Source organism: Phocoena sinus, chromosome X, assembly GCF_008692025.1.
Source record: "Phocoena sinus isolate mPhoSin1 chromosome X, mPhoSin1.pri, whole genome shotgun sequence".
Classification (NCBI taxonomy): Eukaryota; Metazoa; Chordata; class Mammalia; order Artiodactyla; family Phocoenidae; genus Phocoena; species Phocoena sinus.
This window is the reverse complement of record NC_045784.1, coordinates 116162388-116175605: the sequence shown is the minus strand read 5'-3', so window position 1 is coordinate 116175605 and position 13218 is coordinate 116162388. Positions and strand designations below refer to the sequence as shown.

The following is a 13218-nucleotide window of genomic DNA, read 5'->3' as shown; positions in this document are numbered from 1 at the left end:
TGGTGGCGCAGCGATTGGGAGTCCGCCTGCCGATGCAGGGGACGCGGGTTCGTGCCCCGGTCCGGGAAGATCCCGCATGCCGCGGAGCGGCTGGGCCCGTGAGCCATGGCTGCTGAGCCTGCGCGTCCGGAGCCTGTGCTCCGCAACGGGAGAGGCCACAACAGTGAGAGGCCCTCGTGCCGCAAAAAAAAAAAAAAAAAAGAGAGAGAGAGAGAAAAGGGAAGTGTCATGGCAGATTCATTGGTCTCTGGCTTGTACAACTGGATGGATGGTGGAACCATTCACTAAGGCATGGCATATTGAAAGAGGACTAGATTTAAGGGGATAGAGAGAGATTAAGAGGGGTTTTGGGGGGACCTATTGTACTTGAGGAGACTTGAGAGTTACAAATTGAGATATCAAACATGCAGCTGAACATATAGCCATGGAATGGGAGATGCAAATTTGGAAGTTGATGGCTTATGGATGATAAAAGAAATCACTTATTGGGAGAGTACAGAATGAGAAGAGAAGAGGATCCAGGGCAAGCCTTTGAAAAAAATTCAACAAATTTGTAGTCTAGTAGAGAAGGATAGGCAAGCTGCAGAGTTGTTAGAGAGAGATCAGGCAGAGATGTAGGTGGAAAGCCAGAAGAATGTGTTGTTAAATATAAAAGAGCTTGGAAGCCCAAGGGAAGAGAGTGTTTCAAGGAGAAAGTGGCCAAGAACAAAAAATGGCCAAGTAAAATAGCAGAAAACATCTTATCTTTTAGATGTGGTGACACAGATGTCATTTCCGACATGAAAGAGCTATTTTGGGGAAATGACCTGGATAAAAGCCAGATTGGAGTGGGTTAAGAATTGAGTGAGAGGTGATAAAATGGAGTAGCTGGTATAGATAACTCTTTCTTTTTTGACAACTCTTTCTTTTATTTGATTTTTAATTATATAATACATAAATATATTTTCCTTTAAAAAATGAAAACGTTACAGACAGGACTAAAATCCTCTTTGACTGCTGCTACCAATCCTGGTCGTCTTCCTCACCTTTCAGAGGTAACCATAGTTATTCGTTTGGTGTGTCCTTCCTGGCCTTTTTCTGGGTATTAACATATTAATGTTATAGATAATAACATAATTTAATGTAGACACATATATATACATGTGCATATGTTTTACATAAACATATATTATATAGTAAAACATGATGTACAGAATGAGCCACTTCATTATTTTAATAAACGCACTACCGATATTACACACTGTATCATAATTTATTTGGCATTCCTATACTGATAGTCATTTAAGTTGTTTCTATTTTTTCCCCAGTCGCTCACAATTCTGCAGAAAACTGCCTTATATACACTCACCCTGTCAAAGAAGGCAACAAGAAGGGAATGCTCATTTAAATTTTAATAGACACTGCCTGCACTTTTTATATTTTAATAGTTATTGTACTACCAAACTGCCCTCCCAAATGGCTGTACCAATTTTCCCTCCCACCAGCAGTGGGAGTCTCATAAGACTATTGACTACCCATTATCCCACACCAGCAACAACTCTTTCAAGATGTTCGGCTGTGGAGGGGAGGAAAACTATCCTGTGGTAGCCAGAAGGGGATGAAAGATTGAAAGAGACAGTTTTGTATGTGAGAAAGGCTTGAGCATGTTTTATTTTTTTGTTTTGTTTTGTTTTTTTTAATTAATTTTTATTGGAGTATAGTTGATTTACAATGTTGTGTGAGAGCATGTTTTAGTGTGCGTGAGAAAGCTCCAGTTGAGAAGGAGAGGTTGAATATACATGAGGAAAAAGAGATAATGACATAAAATTCCCAGGAAAGCAGGGGAGGACATCATCCAAGCACAAGTAAAGGAATGGCCTTCAATGAGAAGAGGCATCATTCTTCTCTTGCATTGGTTTGTGCATCAGAATTCCCTGGAGAGCTTGTTAAAACAGGTTGCTGCCCCTTCCTCCACCAGAGTTTGTGATTCTATAGATCTGGAAGTGGGGTCTACAAATCTGCATTTCCAGCAAGTTCCCAGGCACTGTTGACTCTCCTGTTCTGTTCTGGGGAATTAATTACACTTTGGGAACCACTATCCTATGTAGCAGGGGAAAAGGAAGGTAGGGTGGATGTAGAGATGGGTAAGATACGTGTGTTTGGTCGCCAGAAAATGACGGGAGTTCCTATCTAACGGCTTCTATTTTCTCTACGAAATAAGAGTTGTGGTCAAATATTGAACGTGTGGGAGCAGGTGGGAGGTGGTGCTGGGGTAGGAGGTTAGAGGAGAGTGGAGAAAGTTGTAAAAAATGGTTGCAGAAGGAAGGTGAGTGAATTGACTAAAAATATGTAGTAAAATTCCTGGGCCATACTGAAGTCTCATTTGAGGTCTATGATCATGGATTTTACAATAGGCTCAATCTGCCCAATTGTATGACTTTTTCCAGTAGACATGGAGAAAGTAAAACATCAGTTTTACCCAAGACTGAAGTTTTGCTACTCTAGTGTCTCAAGAAGACATCCAGCAGCTCATGCTACAAATCTGGCATCACCATTGATTCCTCCCTCACCCTGCATAACCAATGCATCATTAATATTAATAGCTAACACTTAATATCAATCATGCTTATTATGCTCTAAGAAATGTTATGTATATTAACTCATTTCATCCTGATACTTCCTATAACTACTATTATTATAGTCATTTTATAAATGAGGACACTGAAATTATGGATTTGCCCGAATCCATGCAGCTAGGAAGTGGCAGAGCCAGGCTTCAAACCAGACATTCTAGCACCAGGATCTAGTTCTTAGGTAGACTCTTATGCACTGTTTCAACTTCCCAACTACCTTTTTTTTTTTTTGGCCATGCCATGGGGCATGGGGAAATCTTAGTTCCCTGACCAGGGAAGTGCTGAGTCCTAACCACTGGACCGCCAGGGAACTCCCCCAACTATCTTTCTAATCTATCCACTTTTCATCCTGTCCACAACCCCTATCCTAGTCCAAGCCACGCCATAGCTCACACAGCCTTAAAGTCCTTTTTCCAGCTTCCATGCTTGCCCCTTTATGACTCATTCTCCACGGAGCTGCCAGAGTCAGCTTTCAAAAATACCAATCAGCTCAAGTGCTTCTCCTGGATTAAAGCTTTTCGGTGGCTCCCACTGTTCTTAGCATAAACCCCGCAAATCCTCCCTATGACTTAAAGCATCCTGGATAATCTGACACTTTCCTAACCTTCTGGCTAGATTAACTGTCATTGTTTTCCCTAAATCACCATATTCCAGCCTAGTGGCTTCCTTTAAGTTCTTCACATACTTCTCATTCTTTTCCTCAGCAGGGCCTTTGCACATACTGTCGCTACTATCTAGAATGTTCTTCCCATGAGCGATTGCTTTTTATCCTTGAACTCTCAGCTTCCATGACAGTACCTCCAGGGAGATCTTCCCTGGCTATTGTAAGTAGGCCTCCTACACTTGCACACACATTTTTAAAAACATTCTCTATTACTGCAGCTTACTTTATTCAAAAAATAGTGGTTTTCAGACAAATGTCTTATATTAATGCATATATGTGGAACCTGGAAAATGGTACAGATGAACCAGTTTGCAGGGCAGAAATAGAGACACAGATGTAGAGAACAAACGAATGGACACCAAGAGGGGAAAGTGGTGGTGGGGAGTGGTGGTAGGATGAACTGGGAGATTGGGATTGACATATATACACTAAGATGTACAAAATAGGTAACTAATAGGAACCTGCTGTTTAAAAAATAAAATAAAATTCAAAAAAAGTAGTGGATTTCACTATTTTTTCTTTGTTTTCTTGTTCATTTTCTCACACCCCCACCACTAAATGTAAACTTCATGAGGGCAGGGACCAAGTGCATTTTATTCAGCATTGTATACCAGTCCCTACCATAGTGACCGACACAGAGTAGGTACCCAGTGGATATTTGGCAAGGGAATGAATTAATGAACTGGGGGCAGCCGAATAGTGACGTCAGACAGGAAGCTGGATATGCAGGTTGAGGAGCCCAAGGGAGGGATCTGGCACAGATAATATAAACGCTGGGGCTGGGAATTCCCTGGCGATCCAGTGGATAGGACTCCACGCTTGCACTTCAGGAGGTCCAGATTCAATCCCTTGTTAGGAAGCTAAGATTCTACAAGCCGCAGGTGCAGCAAAAAAACAAAACAAAACAAAACAAAAAATCCCCAGCCTGAGGCTATAGAGATAGTATTGTAGAGGACCCCCTGGGAATGGGTGAGATTACCTAAAGGATGAGGAAAGAATGAATAAACAAGAGGCTCTAGCAATGAGACTGAAGAAACTCTAATATTTAAAGATGGACTAGACAAGTCCCTCCCATCAGGAAATTTGCACAGCCCTCTTAGATAGCCTAATCCACCAGAGGGCAAACAGCAGAAGCAAGAACTACAATCCTGCAGCCTGTGGAACAAAAACCACATTCACAGAAAGACAGACAAGATGAAAAGGCAGAGGGCTATGTACCAGATGAAGGAACAAGATAAAACCCCAGAAAAACAACTAAATGAAGTGGAGAGAGGCAACTTTCCAGAAAAAGAATTCAGAATAATGATGATCAAGATGATCCAGGACCTCGGAAAAACAATGGAGGCAAAGATTGAGAAGATGCAAGAAATGTTTAACAAAGACCTAGAAGAATTAAAGAACAAACACCTAGAAGAATTAAAGAACAAACAGAGATGAACAATACAATAATTGAAATGAAAAATACACTAAAAGGAATCAATAGCAGAATAACTGAGGCAGAAGAATGGATAAGTGACCTGGAAGACAGAATGGTGGAATTCACTGCTGTGGAACAGAATAGAGAAAAAAGAATGAAAAGAAATGAAGACAGCCTAAGAGACCTCTGGGACAACATTAAATGCAACAACATTCACATTATAGGGGTCCCAGAAGGAGAAGAGAGAGAGAAAGGACCCGAGAAAATATTTGAAGAGACTATAGTCGAAAACTTCCCTAACATGGGAAAGGAAATAGCCACCCAAGTCCAGGAAGCACAGAGAGTCCCATACAGGATAAACCCAAGGAAAAACACGCCAAGACACATAGCAATCAAATTGGCAAAAATTGAAGACAAAGAAAAATTATTGAAAGCAGCAAGGGAAAAATGACAAATAACATACAAGGGAACTCCCATAAGGTTAACAGCTGATTTCTCAGCAGAAACACTACAAGCCAGAAGTGAGTGGCATGACATATTTAAAGTGATGAAAGGGAAGAACCTAAAACCAAGATTACTCTACCCAGCAAGGATCTCATTCAGATTCGATGGAGAAATCAAAAGCTTTACAGACAAGCAAAAGCTAAGAGAATTCAGCACCACCAAATCAGCTCTACAACAAATGCTAAAGGAACTTCTTTAAGTAGGAAACACAAGAAAAGAAAAGGACCTAGAAAAACAAAACCATAACAATTAAGAAAATGGTAAAAGGAACATACATATCGATAATTACCTTAAATGTGAATGGATTAAATGCTCCAACCAAAAGACACAGGCTTGCTGAATGGATATAAAAACAAGACCCATATATATGCTGTCCACAAGAGACCCACTTCAGACCTAGGGACACATACAGACTGAAAGTGAGGGGATGAAAAAAGATATTCCATGCAAATGGAAATCAAAAGAAAGCTGGAGTAGCAATACTCATATCAGATAAAACAGACTTTAAAATAGAGAATGTTACAAGAGACAAGGAAGGACACTACATAATGATCAAGGGATCGATCCAAGAAGAAGATATAACAATTATAAATATATATGCCCCCAACATAGGAGCACCTCAATACATAAGGCAACTGCTAACAGCTATAAAAGAGGAAATCGACAGTAACACAATAATAGTGGGGACTTTAACACCTCACTTACACCACTGGACAGATCATCCAAACAGAAAACTAATAAGGAAACACAAGCTTTAAATGACACAATAGACCAGATAGATTTAATTGATATTTATGGGACATTCCATCCAAAAACAGCAGATTACACTTTCTTCTCAAGTGCGCACATAACATTCCCCAGGATAGATCACATACTGGGTCACAGATCTAGCCTCAGTAAATTTAAGAAAATTGAAATCATATCAAGCATCTTTTCTGACCACAGCACTATGAGACTAGAAATCAATTACAGAGAAAAAAAAGTAAAAAACACAAACACATGGAGGCTAAACAATACGTTACTAAATAACCAAGAAATCACTGAATAAATCAAAGAGGAAATCAAAAAATACCTAGAGACAAACGACAATGAAAACACGACGATCCAAAACCTATCAGATGCAGCAAAAGCAGTTCTAAGAGGGAAGTTTTTATTTATACAAGCCTACTGCAAGAAACAAGAAAAATCTCAAATCAACAATCTAACGTTACACCTAAAGGAACTAGAGAAAGAAGAACAAACAAAACCGAAAATTAGCAGAAGGAAAGAAATCATAAAGATCAGAGCAGAAATAAATGAAATAGAAACAAAGAAAACAATAGCAAAGATCAATAAAACTAAAAGCTGGTTCTTTGAGAAGATAAACAAAATTGATAAACCATTAACCAAACTCATCAAGAAAAAGAGGAAGAGGACTCAAATCAATAAAATTAGAAATGAAAAAGGAGGATACAACAGACACTGCAGAAATACAAAGCCTCCTAAGAGACTACTACAAGCAACTCTACGCCAATAAAATGGACAACCTGGAAGAAATGGACAAATTCTTAGAAAGGTATAACCTTCCAAGACTGAACCAGGAAGAAATAGAAAATATGAACAGACCAATCACAAGAAATGAAATTGAAGCTGTGGTTAAAAATCTTCCAACAAACAAAAGCCCAGGACCAGATGACTTCACAGGTGAATCCTATCAAACATTTAGAGAAGAGCTAACACCCATCCTTCTCAAACTCTTCCAAAAAATTGCAGAGGAAGGAACACTCCCAAATCATTCTATGAGGCCACCATCACCCTGATACCAAGACCAGACAAAGATACTACAATAAAAGAAAATGACAGACCAATATCACTCATGAATATAGATGCAAAAATCCTCAACAAAATACTAGTAAACAGAATCCAACAGCACATTAAAAGGATCATACAGCATGATCAAGTGGGATTTATCCCACAGATGCAAGGATTCTTCAATATACACAAATTAATCAATGTGATACACCATATTAATAAATTGAAGAACAAAAACCATATGATCATCTCAATAGATGCAGAAAAAGCTTTTGACAGAATTCAACACCCATTTATGATAAAAACTCTCCAGAAAGTGGGCATAGAGGGAACCTACCTCAACATAATAAAGGTCATATATGACAAACCCACAGCAAACATCATTCTCAATGGTGAAAAACTGAAAGCATTTCCTCTAAGATTAGGGACAAGACAAGGATGTCCACTCTCACCACTATTATTCAAAATAGTTTTGGAAGTCTGAGCCATGGCAATCAGAGAAGAAAAAGAAATAAAAGCAATACAATTGGAAAAGAAGAAGTAAAACTGTCACTGTTTGCAGATGACATGCTACTATATATAGAGTACCCTAAACATGCCACCAGAAAACTACTAGAGCTAATCAATGAATTTGGTAAAGTTGCAGGATACAGAATTAATGCACAGAAATCTCTTGCATTCCTATACACTAATGATGAAAAATCTGAAAGAGAAATTAAGGAAACACTCCCATTTACCACTGCAACAAAAAGAATAAAATACCTAGGAATAAACCTACCTATGGAGACAAAAGGCCTGTATGCAGAAAACTATAAGACACTGATGAAAGAAATTAAAGATGATACCAACAGATGGAGAGATACACCATGTTCTTGGATTGGAAGAATCAACATTGTGAAAATGACTATATTACCCAAAGCAATCTACAGATTCAATGTAATCCCTATCAAATTACCAATGGCATTTTTCACAGAACTAGAACAAAAAATCTTAAAATTTGTATGGAGACACAAAAGACCCCAAATAGCCAAAGCAGTCTTGAGGGAAAAAAACGGAGTTGGAGGAATCAGATTCCCTGACTTCAGACTATACTACAAAGCTACAGTCATCAAGACAATATGGACTGGCACAAAAACAGAAATATAGATCAATGGAACAGGATAGAAAGCCCAGAGGTAAACCCATGCACCTATGGTCAACTAATCTATGACAAAGGAGGCAAGGATATACAATGGGGAAAAGACAGCCTCTTCAATAAGTGGTGCTGGGAAAACTGGACAGCTACATGTAAAAGAATGAAATTAGAACACTCCCTAACACCATACACAAAAATAAACTCAAAATGGATTAAAGACCTAAATGTAAGACTGTACACTATAAAACTCTTAGAGGACAACATAGGAAAAACACTCCTTGACATAAATCACAGCAAGATCGTTTTTGATCCACCTTCTAGAGTAATGGAAATAAAAACAAAAATAAACAAATGGGAAATAAAAATAAACAAATGGGACATATATACACAAACATGTATTCAAAGCTTTTGCACAGCAAAGGAAACCATAAACAAGACGAAAAGGCAACCCTCAAAATGGGAGAAAATATTTGCAAATGAAGCAACTGACAAAGGATTCATCTCCAAAATTTACAAGCAGCTCATGCAGCTCAACAACAAAAAAACAAACAACCCAATCCAAAAATGGACAGAAGACCTAAACAGGCCTCTGGGCCTGTTTCCTCTCCTGTAAAGTGGAGGTGATCACGGCTCCCTCACAAGGCTGCCGTGGAGCCCTCTCAACGGCCCTGGCCCCCGAGGAGCCTTGGGCAGAACCCTGACTTCTCTTCAGCCCAGTTCTGTCTGACCCGAGCCTTGGAGGCCAGCCACAGCCATCCCCAGGCCCCGCGTCTCTCAGCACGTCTAGGGGCCTCCTCCCTCTCCTCTCACAGCAGCCTCTGGGCAGGACGGGCTTCTTCCTCGGAGAATGGAATCTTGCGCCGATGGCCTTCGTTAAGGCCCTGCCAAGGTCCGGCTCCCCGCCTGCCAGCTACGGAAGCTAAGGTGAGGAGGGCCAGGACTCCTGGCGACGCAGCCTCCAACTGTCCCAGGCCGCCCCTGCTCGCCTTGCCTGGGGACCGCGGCCCTGGCCCCGCAGGACTCTTACCTGCAGGACTCTTACCTCATCAGCCATCTGGGTGAGATCCCGCTTCATCGCATATGCGTCTTCCCCATCTGCATAGTATCTGGGCTCCACTTTGCTGATCCTGGGGGCAGCAGGTGGAGAGAAGGAGGGCGACCCAAATCGGGGGCAATTCTCCTCAGCCTTCTGGCATCATCTGCTAGTGGGGCAGGGTGTCACTGCCCCCCCAAGGACCCTTTGGGAGACATTTCCAACATGGTCTTCCCTCTGCTTTCTCCAACAGTAAGTAGCACCCAGCTCCTTTATTCCCCCCCACCCCTGGCATCCTGCCACTGCCCCTCGTCCCTAACCTGGCCACCAAGGATCTGTGTCTGTGGTTTCCTGTGAACTGAGGCCCTGAATTTGGCAGTCCCCTCCCCTCCCCTCCCCGCCCTGCTCCCTGTCACTTCCTGGGCATGCATGGCTGGCTTGTATACCTAACAACTGGAACCGGGGAGGGGTGCTGCTGCCTGGGCCTCTGTTCTTGGTGGTCGTTACCAGGCAGCGTGGCCCCTAGCCCGAGCAGCTCAGGGGCCAAGCCTGCGCTGGGAGGTGTGTATGCAGACCTGGGCACCCTGCCACTGAAAAGGGAGCCAGTCTGGATGGCCCAGAACGGCCCTGCCAGCCTTAAGACCCTAGAACTGTCAACCACCAGAGGCATTTGCATCCAGGCCAAAGATCCTGCCTCAAATACCCAGCCCGGAGGCCACTTGTCTTCCCAACAGTCCCTCCTCGTCCCCCACCAAGCTGAAGTTGACGCTGTCTCAGTGGGCCCTCCATGGACAGCCCACCTCAGCCTCACTTTCCAGCAGCTTTCACCATAATGTACTGGGCAGAGCAGTCCCCTGCTAGGCTCTCTCTGTCCTGCACTGGGCACACAGAGACAGCCACATCCCTGAGTGGACCCAGCCTCATCCACTTGGACACCCAGGGCTCTAGATCCCTCCACTGCTCTTGCCACTGGCCCTTCCTGCGCGGACGTGCTCAGATTTATCCTTTCTTCTGGTCCCGCTTAGATGCTTCTGGGTGCCTGGTCACTCAGTTCTGCTCCTTGGCTTCTGTTCCTGTCCTGGGCCCTTGTCTCTGCTTCCGAACCTCTTCACCGTGCTGCCCTTCCAGCATAGCCGCCACCAGCATCAAGCAAGAAACACCAAGCGTCCTCCGGAAGCGCGACATGCCTGAAGCAGCCTGCGGCAGGCAGGTGCTCTGCCCCCAAGAGTGCTGTCCACGGCCCGCTCCCCCATCTCAGCTAGCCCTAGCCGCCCTCACGCCCCTGCCTGGAAGGTAGTTCAGCCCATCTCAGCCACCTGGATAAGCCAGACCTGGGGACCATCCCACTCCATGAGAAAAATGTAGATCTACTTACTTAAAGTTGAGGATGTTGGAGTAGAGGCGCAGAGCAGCCCGGTTACTGCAGGGGAATAAGGCACTGCTGAGCTGTACAGACGAGGCCAGGCAGGGAAAGCACATCCAGGTCTTGCCCCTCCTCCCGGTCCCCCTCCCCACTAAGCCCACTTCCCGATCTTCTCCAAAAGCCAAGGCAGCCCAGGATCCACATCGAGGCAGTATCCCCGCTGATGGTGGTGGGATGAATTGGGAGATTGGGATTGACATATACACACAAATATGTATAAAACTGATAAGAACCTGCTGTATAAAAATAAATAAAAGAAAATTCAAAACAAAACAGACAGTATCCCCCTACCCACCCCCCCTTCCCTCGGCCGGGGCTTCCACCTCTTCCTGACATGCAGGGAGACGTATTTGGCATTGAAGTTCTCGATCATGGCTCCGCAGGCCTGGTCCATCAGCTTCTGAGCCAGGCCAAGGCGCCGGTGGGAACGCTTCACAGCCTGGTGGGAGAAAGGTGGGACCTCGGGGCGGCTCCAACTAACTTCGGCCCCCGCCCCCACCAGAGCCTGGGTGGGCCCTACGCACCAGCGAGGTGATGTGTCCATGGGGCACGTTGTGCGGGCCCCCTTCCCTAGAGCAAGAAGAAAGGAGAGAGGCTAGGCGTGAACCCCGAAGTGCGTCCAGTCCCGGGACGGGGGAGAGCCAGGACTCTCCAAACCCCAGGCAGCAGCCAAAAGACATGTGCAGTGTCAATGGAATACTGTTCAGTGCTAAAAAGAAAGGCGCTCTCAAGCCATGAAAAGACGTGGGGGGAGACTTCAACGCATATGACCAAGTGAAAGGTGGTCTGAAATGTTTACACACTGTATGATTCTAATCATATGACCTTCTGGAGAAGGCGAAACTATGGAGACAGTAAAGAGATCAGTGGTTCCCCGGGAGAGGGGAGGGAGGAAGGGCAGTGAAACTACTCTGTTTGATCCTATAGTATCGGATACATTGTTATACCTTTGTCCATGGAACATAGAACTCAAAGAGTAAAACAATGTAACTATGGGTTTCTGCAATAATGTAACAGTATCGGTTCACCCATTGTAACAGATGTGCCACAAGATGTTAATGTGAGAGGAAACTGAACTAAGGGAACAGTCTATTAATTAACAAAACGAAACAAAAAAACCCAACCCAGGCAGCATCCATCAGACGCGTGCGGTGTCGGTGTCCCTCCTCCCCCCACCCCCAGGTCAGGCACCAGGCTTGTCCCTCCGTCCTTGGTGACTCACATTTTGGCCAGGACATACCCCACAATCTTCCCATTCTCATCCTCAGCGACGTAAGAGAGCTGGGTGACAGGGAGGAAAGAGAAGGCAGAAAACAAGTTCCTGTCAGAGCTGGGGGCGCCCTTATCGGACACCTGGCCCCAGCGCCTGCCTGTCGCTGTTTGCATGACAGAAGCCCATCGGGCAGCGAGTTCAGTGACAGCTCCTGACCTCCAGGCCAAGTGGCTTGGTTTTCCCACATCACACCGTGCCCCCTTTCCTTAACCCAGAAGAAGTGGACGGACACAGGTGGGAATACTGCCCCTACCTTGGCCCTGTTCTTCGCCCCTCTTCAAGGCGCCTCCTATCCATCTCCCGCCACCCCAGCCGGAAACACTCAGGGCCTCATTGACCCATGCGCCCCCCGGACTCTTCACGACCTTGTGCGACCTCGCCGGCTCGTCCCAAGCCGACCCAGGGTGGAATTTCCTTGGCCTGGTTTCCCTCATCCCCAAATTCAACAGCTGCCCACCTGGGGCCAGGAAAGGCCATGGGAGAAATAATATTTCATCTGGTAGTTCTCGGGCAGGCACAGGAGGTTGCAGTGCTGCATGTTCATCAGGTCCTCTGGCTGCGGGAGAGGAGGGCAGTGGAATGCAGTCAGGCCGGGGGCTGCGGTGACTAAGTAGGCCTCGGTCGTGTTAGAACCCTGCTCTGTCTACTCAGCGACCCCCGCCCCCCCACAGGGCTGGGCGGGCGCTGGGACTGTCTCCGCACAGGCCTGGCCCACAGCCGCTGTGCAAAAACTGACTGTTCCAGGAATGAACGTTGAGCTCCAGGAAGCTCCCCGACACCATCCAACAGAAACCCGACATCCGGAAAGAAAGAGTTCGCAGCCCCGGCCCTGCCCCCCTGGCTCCTCCGGCCTCCTCTTGGCGTAGATTCAGCCCCACGGGGACGTGGCCTTCACTTTTCCGCGCCGGGCGGCCGAGGGCGCCCAGGGCGGCTGGCCCGGTGATCGGCCGGGCTCCTCAGGAGCACGCGCACGCGGCCACCGGGCCCCGCTCCCACGCGGCGCGGACAGCCTCCGGCCCCGGCCCCTCACCCTCGCATTGCGGATGTTCATAACGGCGGCGGGTCTCGCGGCTCCCAGCGGGTCGTGAACACGCAGTCAGCTGCCACCGCGCTCCGAAGAGACGTCGGGGCTGCCAAGGCAGGGCTGTGGCTGGGGCTGTGGCTGGGGCTGTGGCTGGGGCTGGGTCGGGGATCACGGGGACGGCGCCAGAAGATGACGCGCCCGCCGGAACCGACCACCGGCCGGAAGTGCGCGCCGCTGAGCCCGCCCCCCCCGGGCCCGCCCTCCCGGCCGCTCGGCCTTGCGCAGGGAGGGCCAAGGGCGGGGTGGGGCCTTTCCGCGGGGCGGGCCGGGCCAATGGCCGGG

General features: G+C 46.1%; 1 protein-coding gene across 2 annotated transcripts; it reads right to left on the bottom strand.

The window, feature by feature from the left end:
* Positions 1 to 208: 208 nt before the first annotated feature.
* On the bottom strand, positions 209 to 13007 carry LOC116747785 (N-alpha-acetyltransferase 10-like). 2 transcript variants are annotated; one of them, XM_032620323.1, is made up of 8 exons: positions 12883 to 13007; positions 12310 to 12408; positions 11802 to 11860; positions 11104 to 11149; positions 10903 to 11018; positions 10532 to 10576; positions 9166 to 9250; positions 209 to 1077 (listed from the first exon to the last, which is right to left on the bottom strand). In XM_032620323.1, the coding sequence occupies exons 1-8, from the start codon at positions 12901 to 12903 to the stop codon at positions 1045 to 1047; spliced, it is 504 nt and encodes a 167-aa protein (XP_032476214.1). In that variant the 5' UTR covers positions 12904 to 13007; the 3' UTR covers positions 209 to 1044. The 2 variants fall into 2 exon arrangements, with proteins under 2 accessions (XP_032476214.1, XP_032476213.1); XM_032620322.1 differs by lacking the exon at positions 209 to 1077 and adding an exon at positions 8615 to 9033.
* Positions 13008 to 13218: the final 211 nt, after the last annotated feature.

Coding starts and splice junctions, on each gene's coding strand:
- LOC116747785 (XM_032620322.1), bottom strand. CDS start 12,903: ATGAACATCCGCAATGCGAGG. Junction 9,251..10,531: donor TCCAACATCCTCAACTTTAA/GTAAGTAGATCT, acceptor TGCTGCCCCCAG/GATCAGCAAAGTGGAGCCCA. Junction 9,034..9,165: donor TCACCCAGATGGCTGATGAG/GTAAGAGTCCTG, acceptor TAGCTTCCGTAG/CTGGCAGGCGGGGAGCCGGA.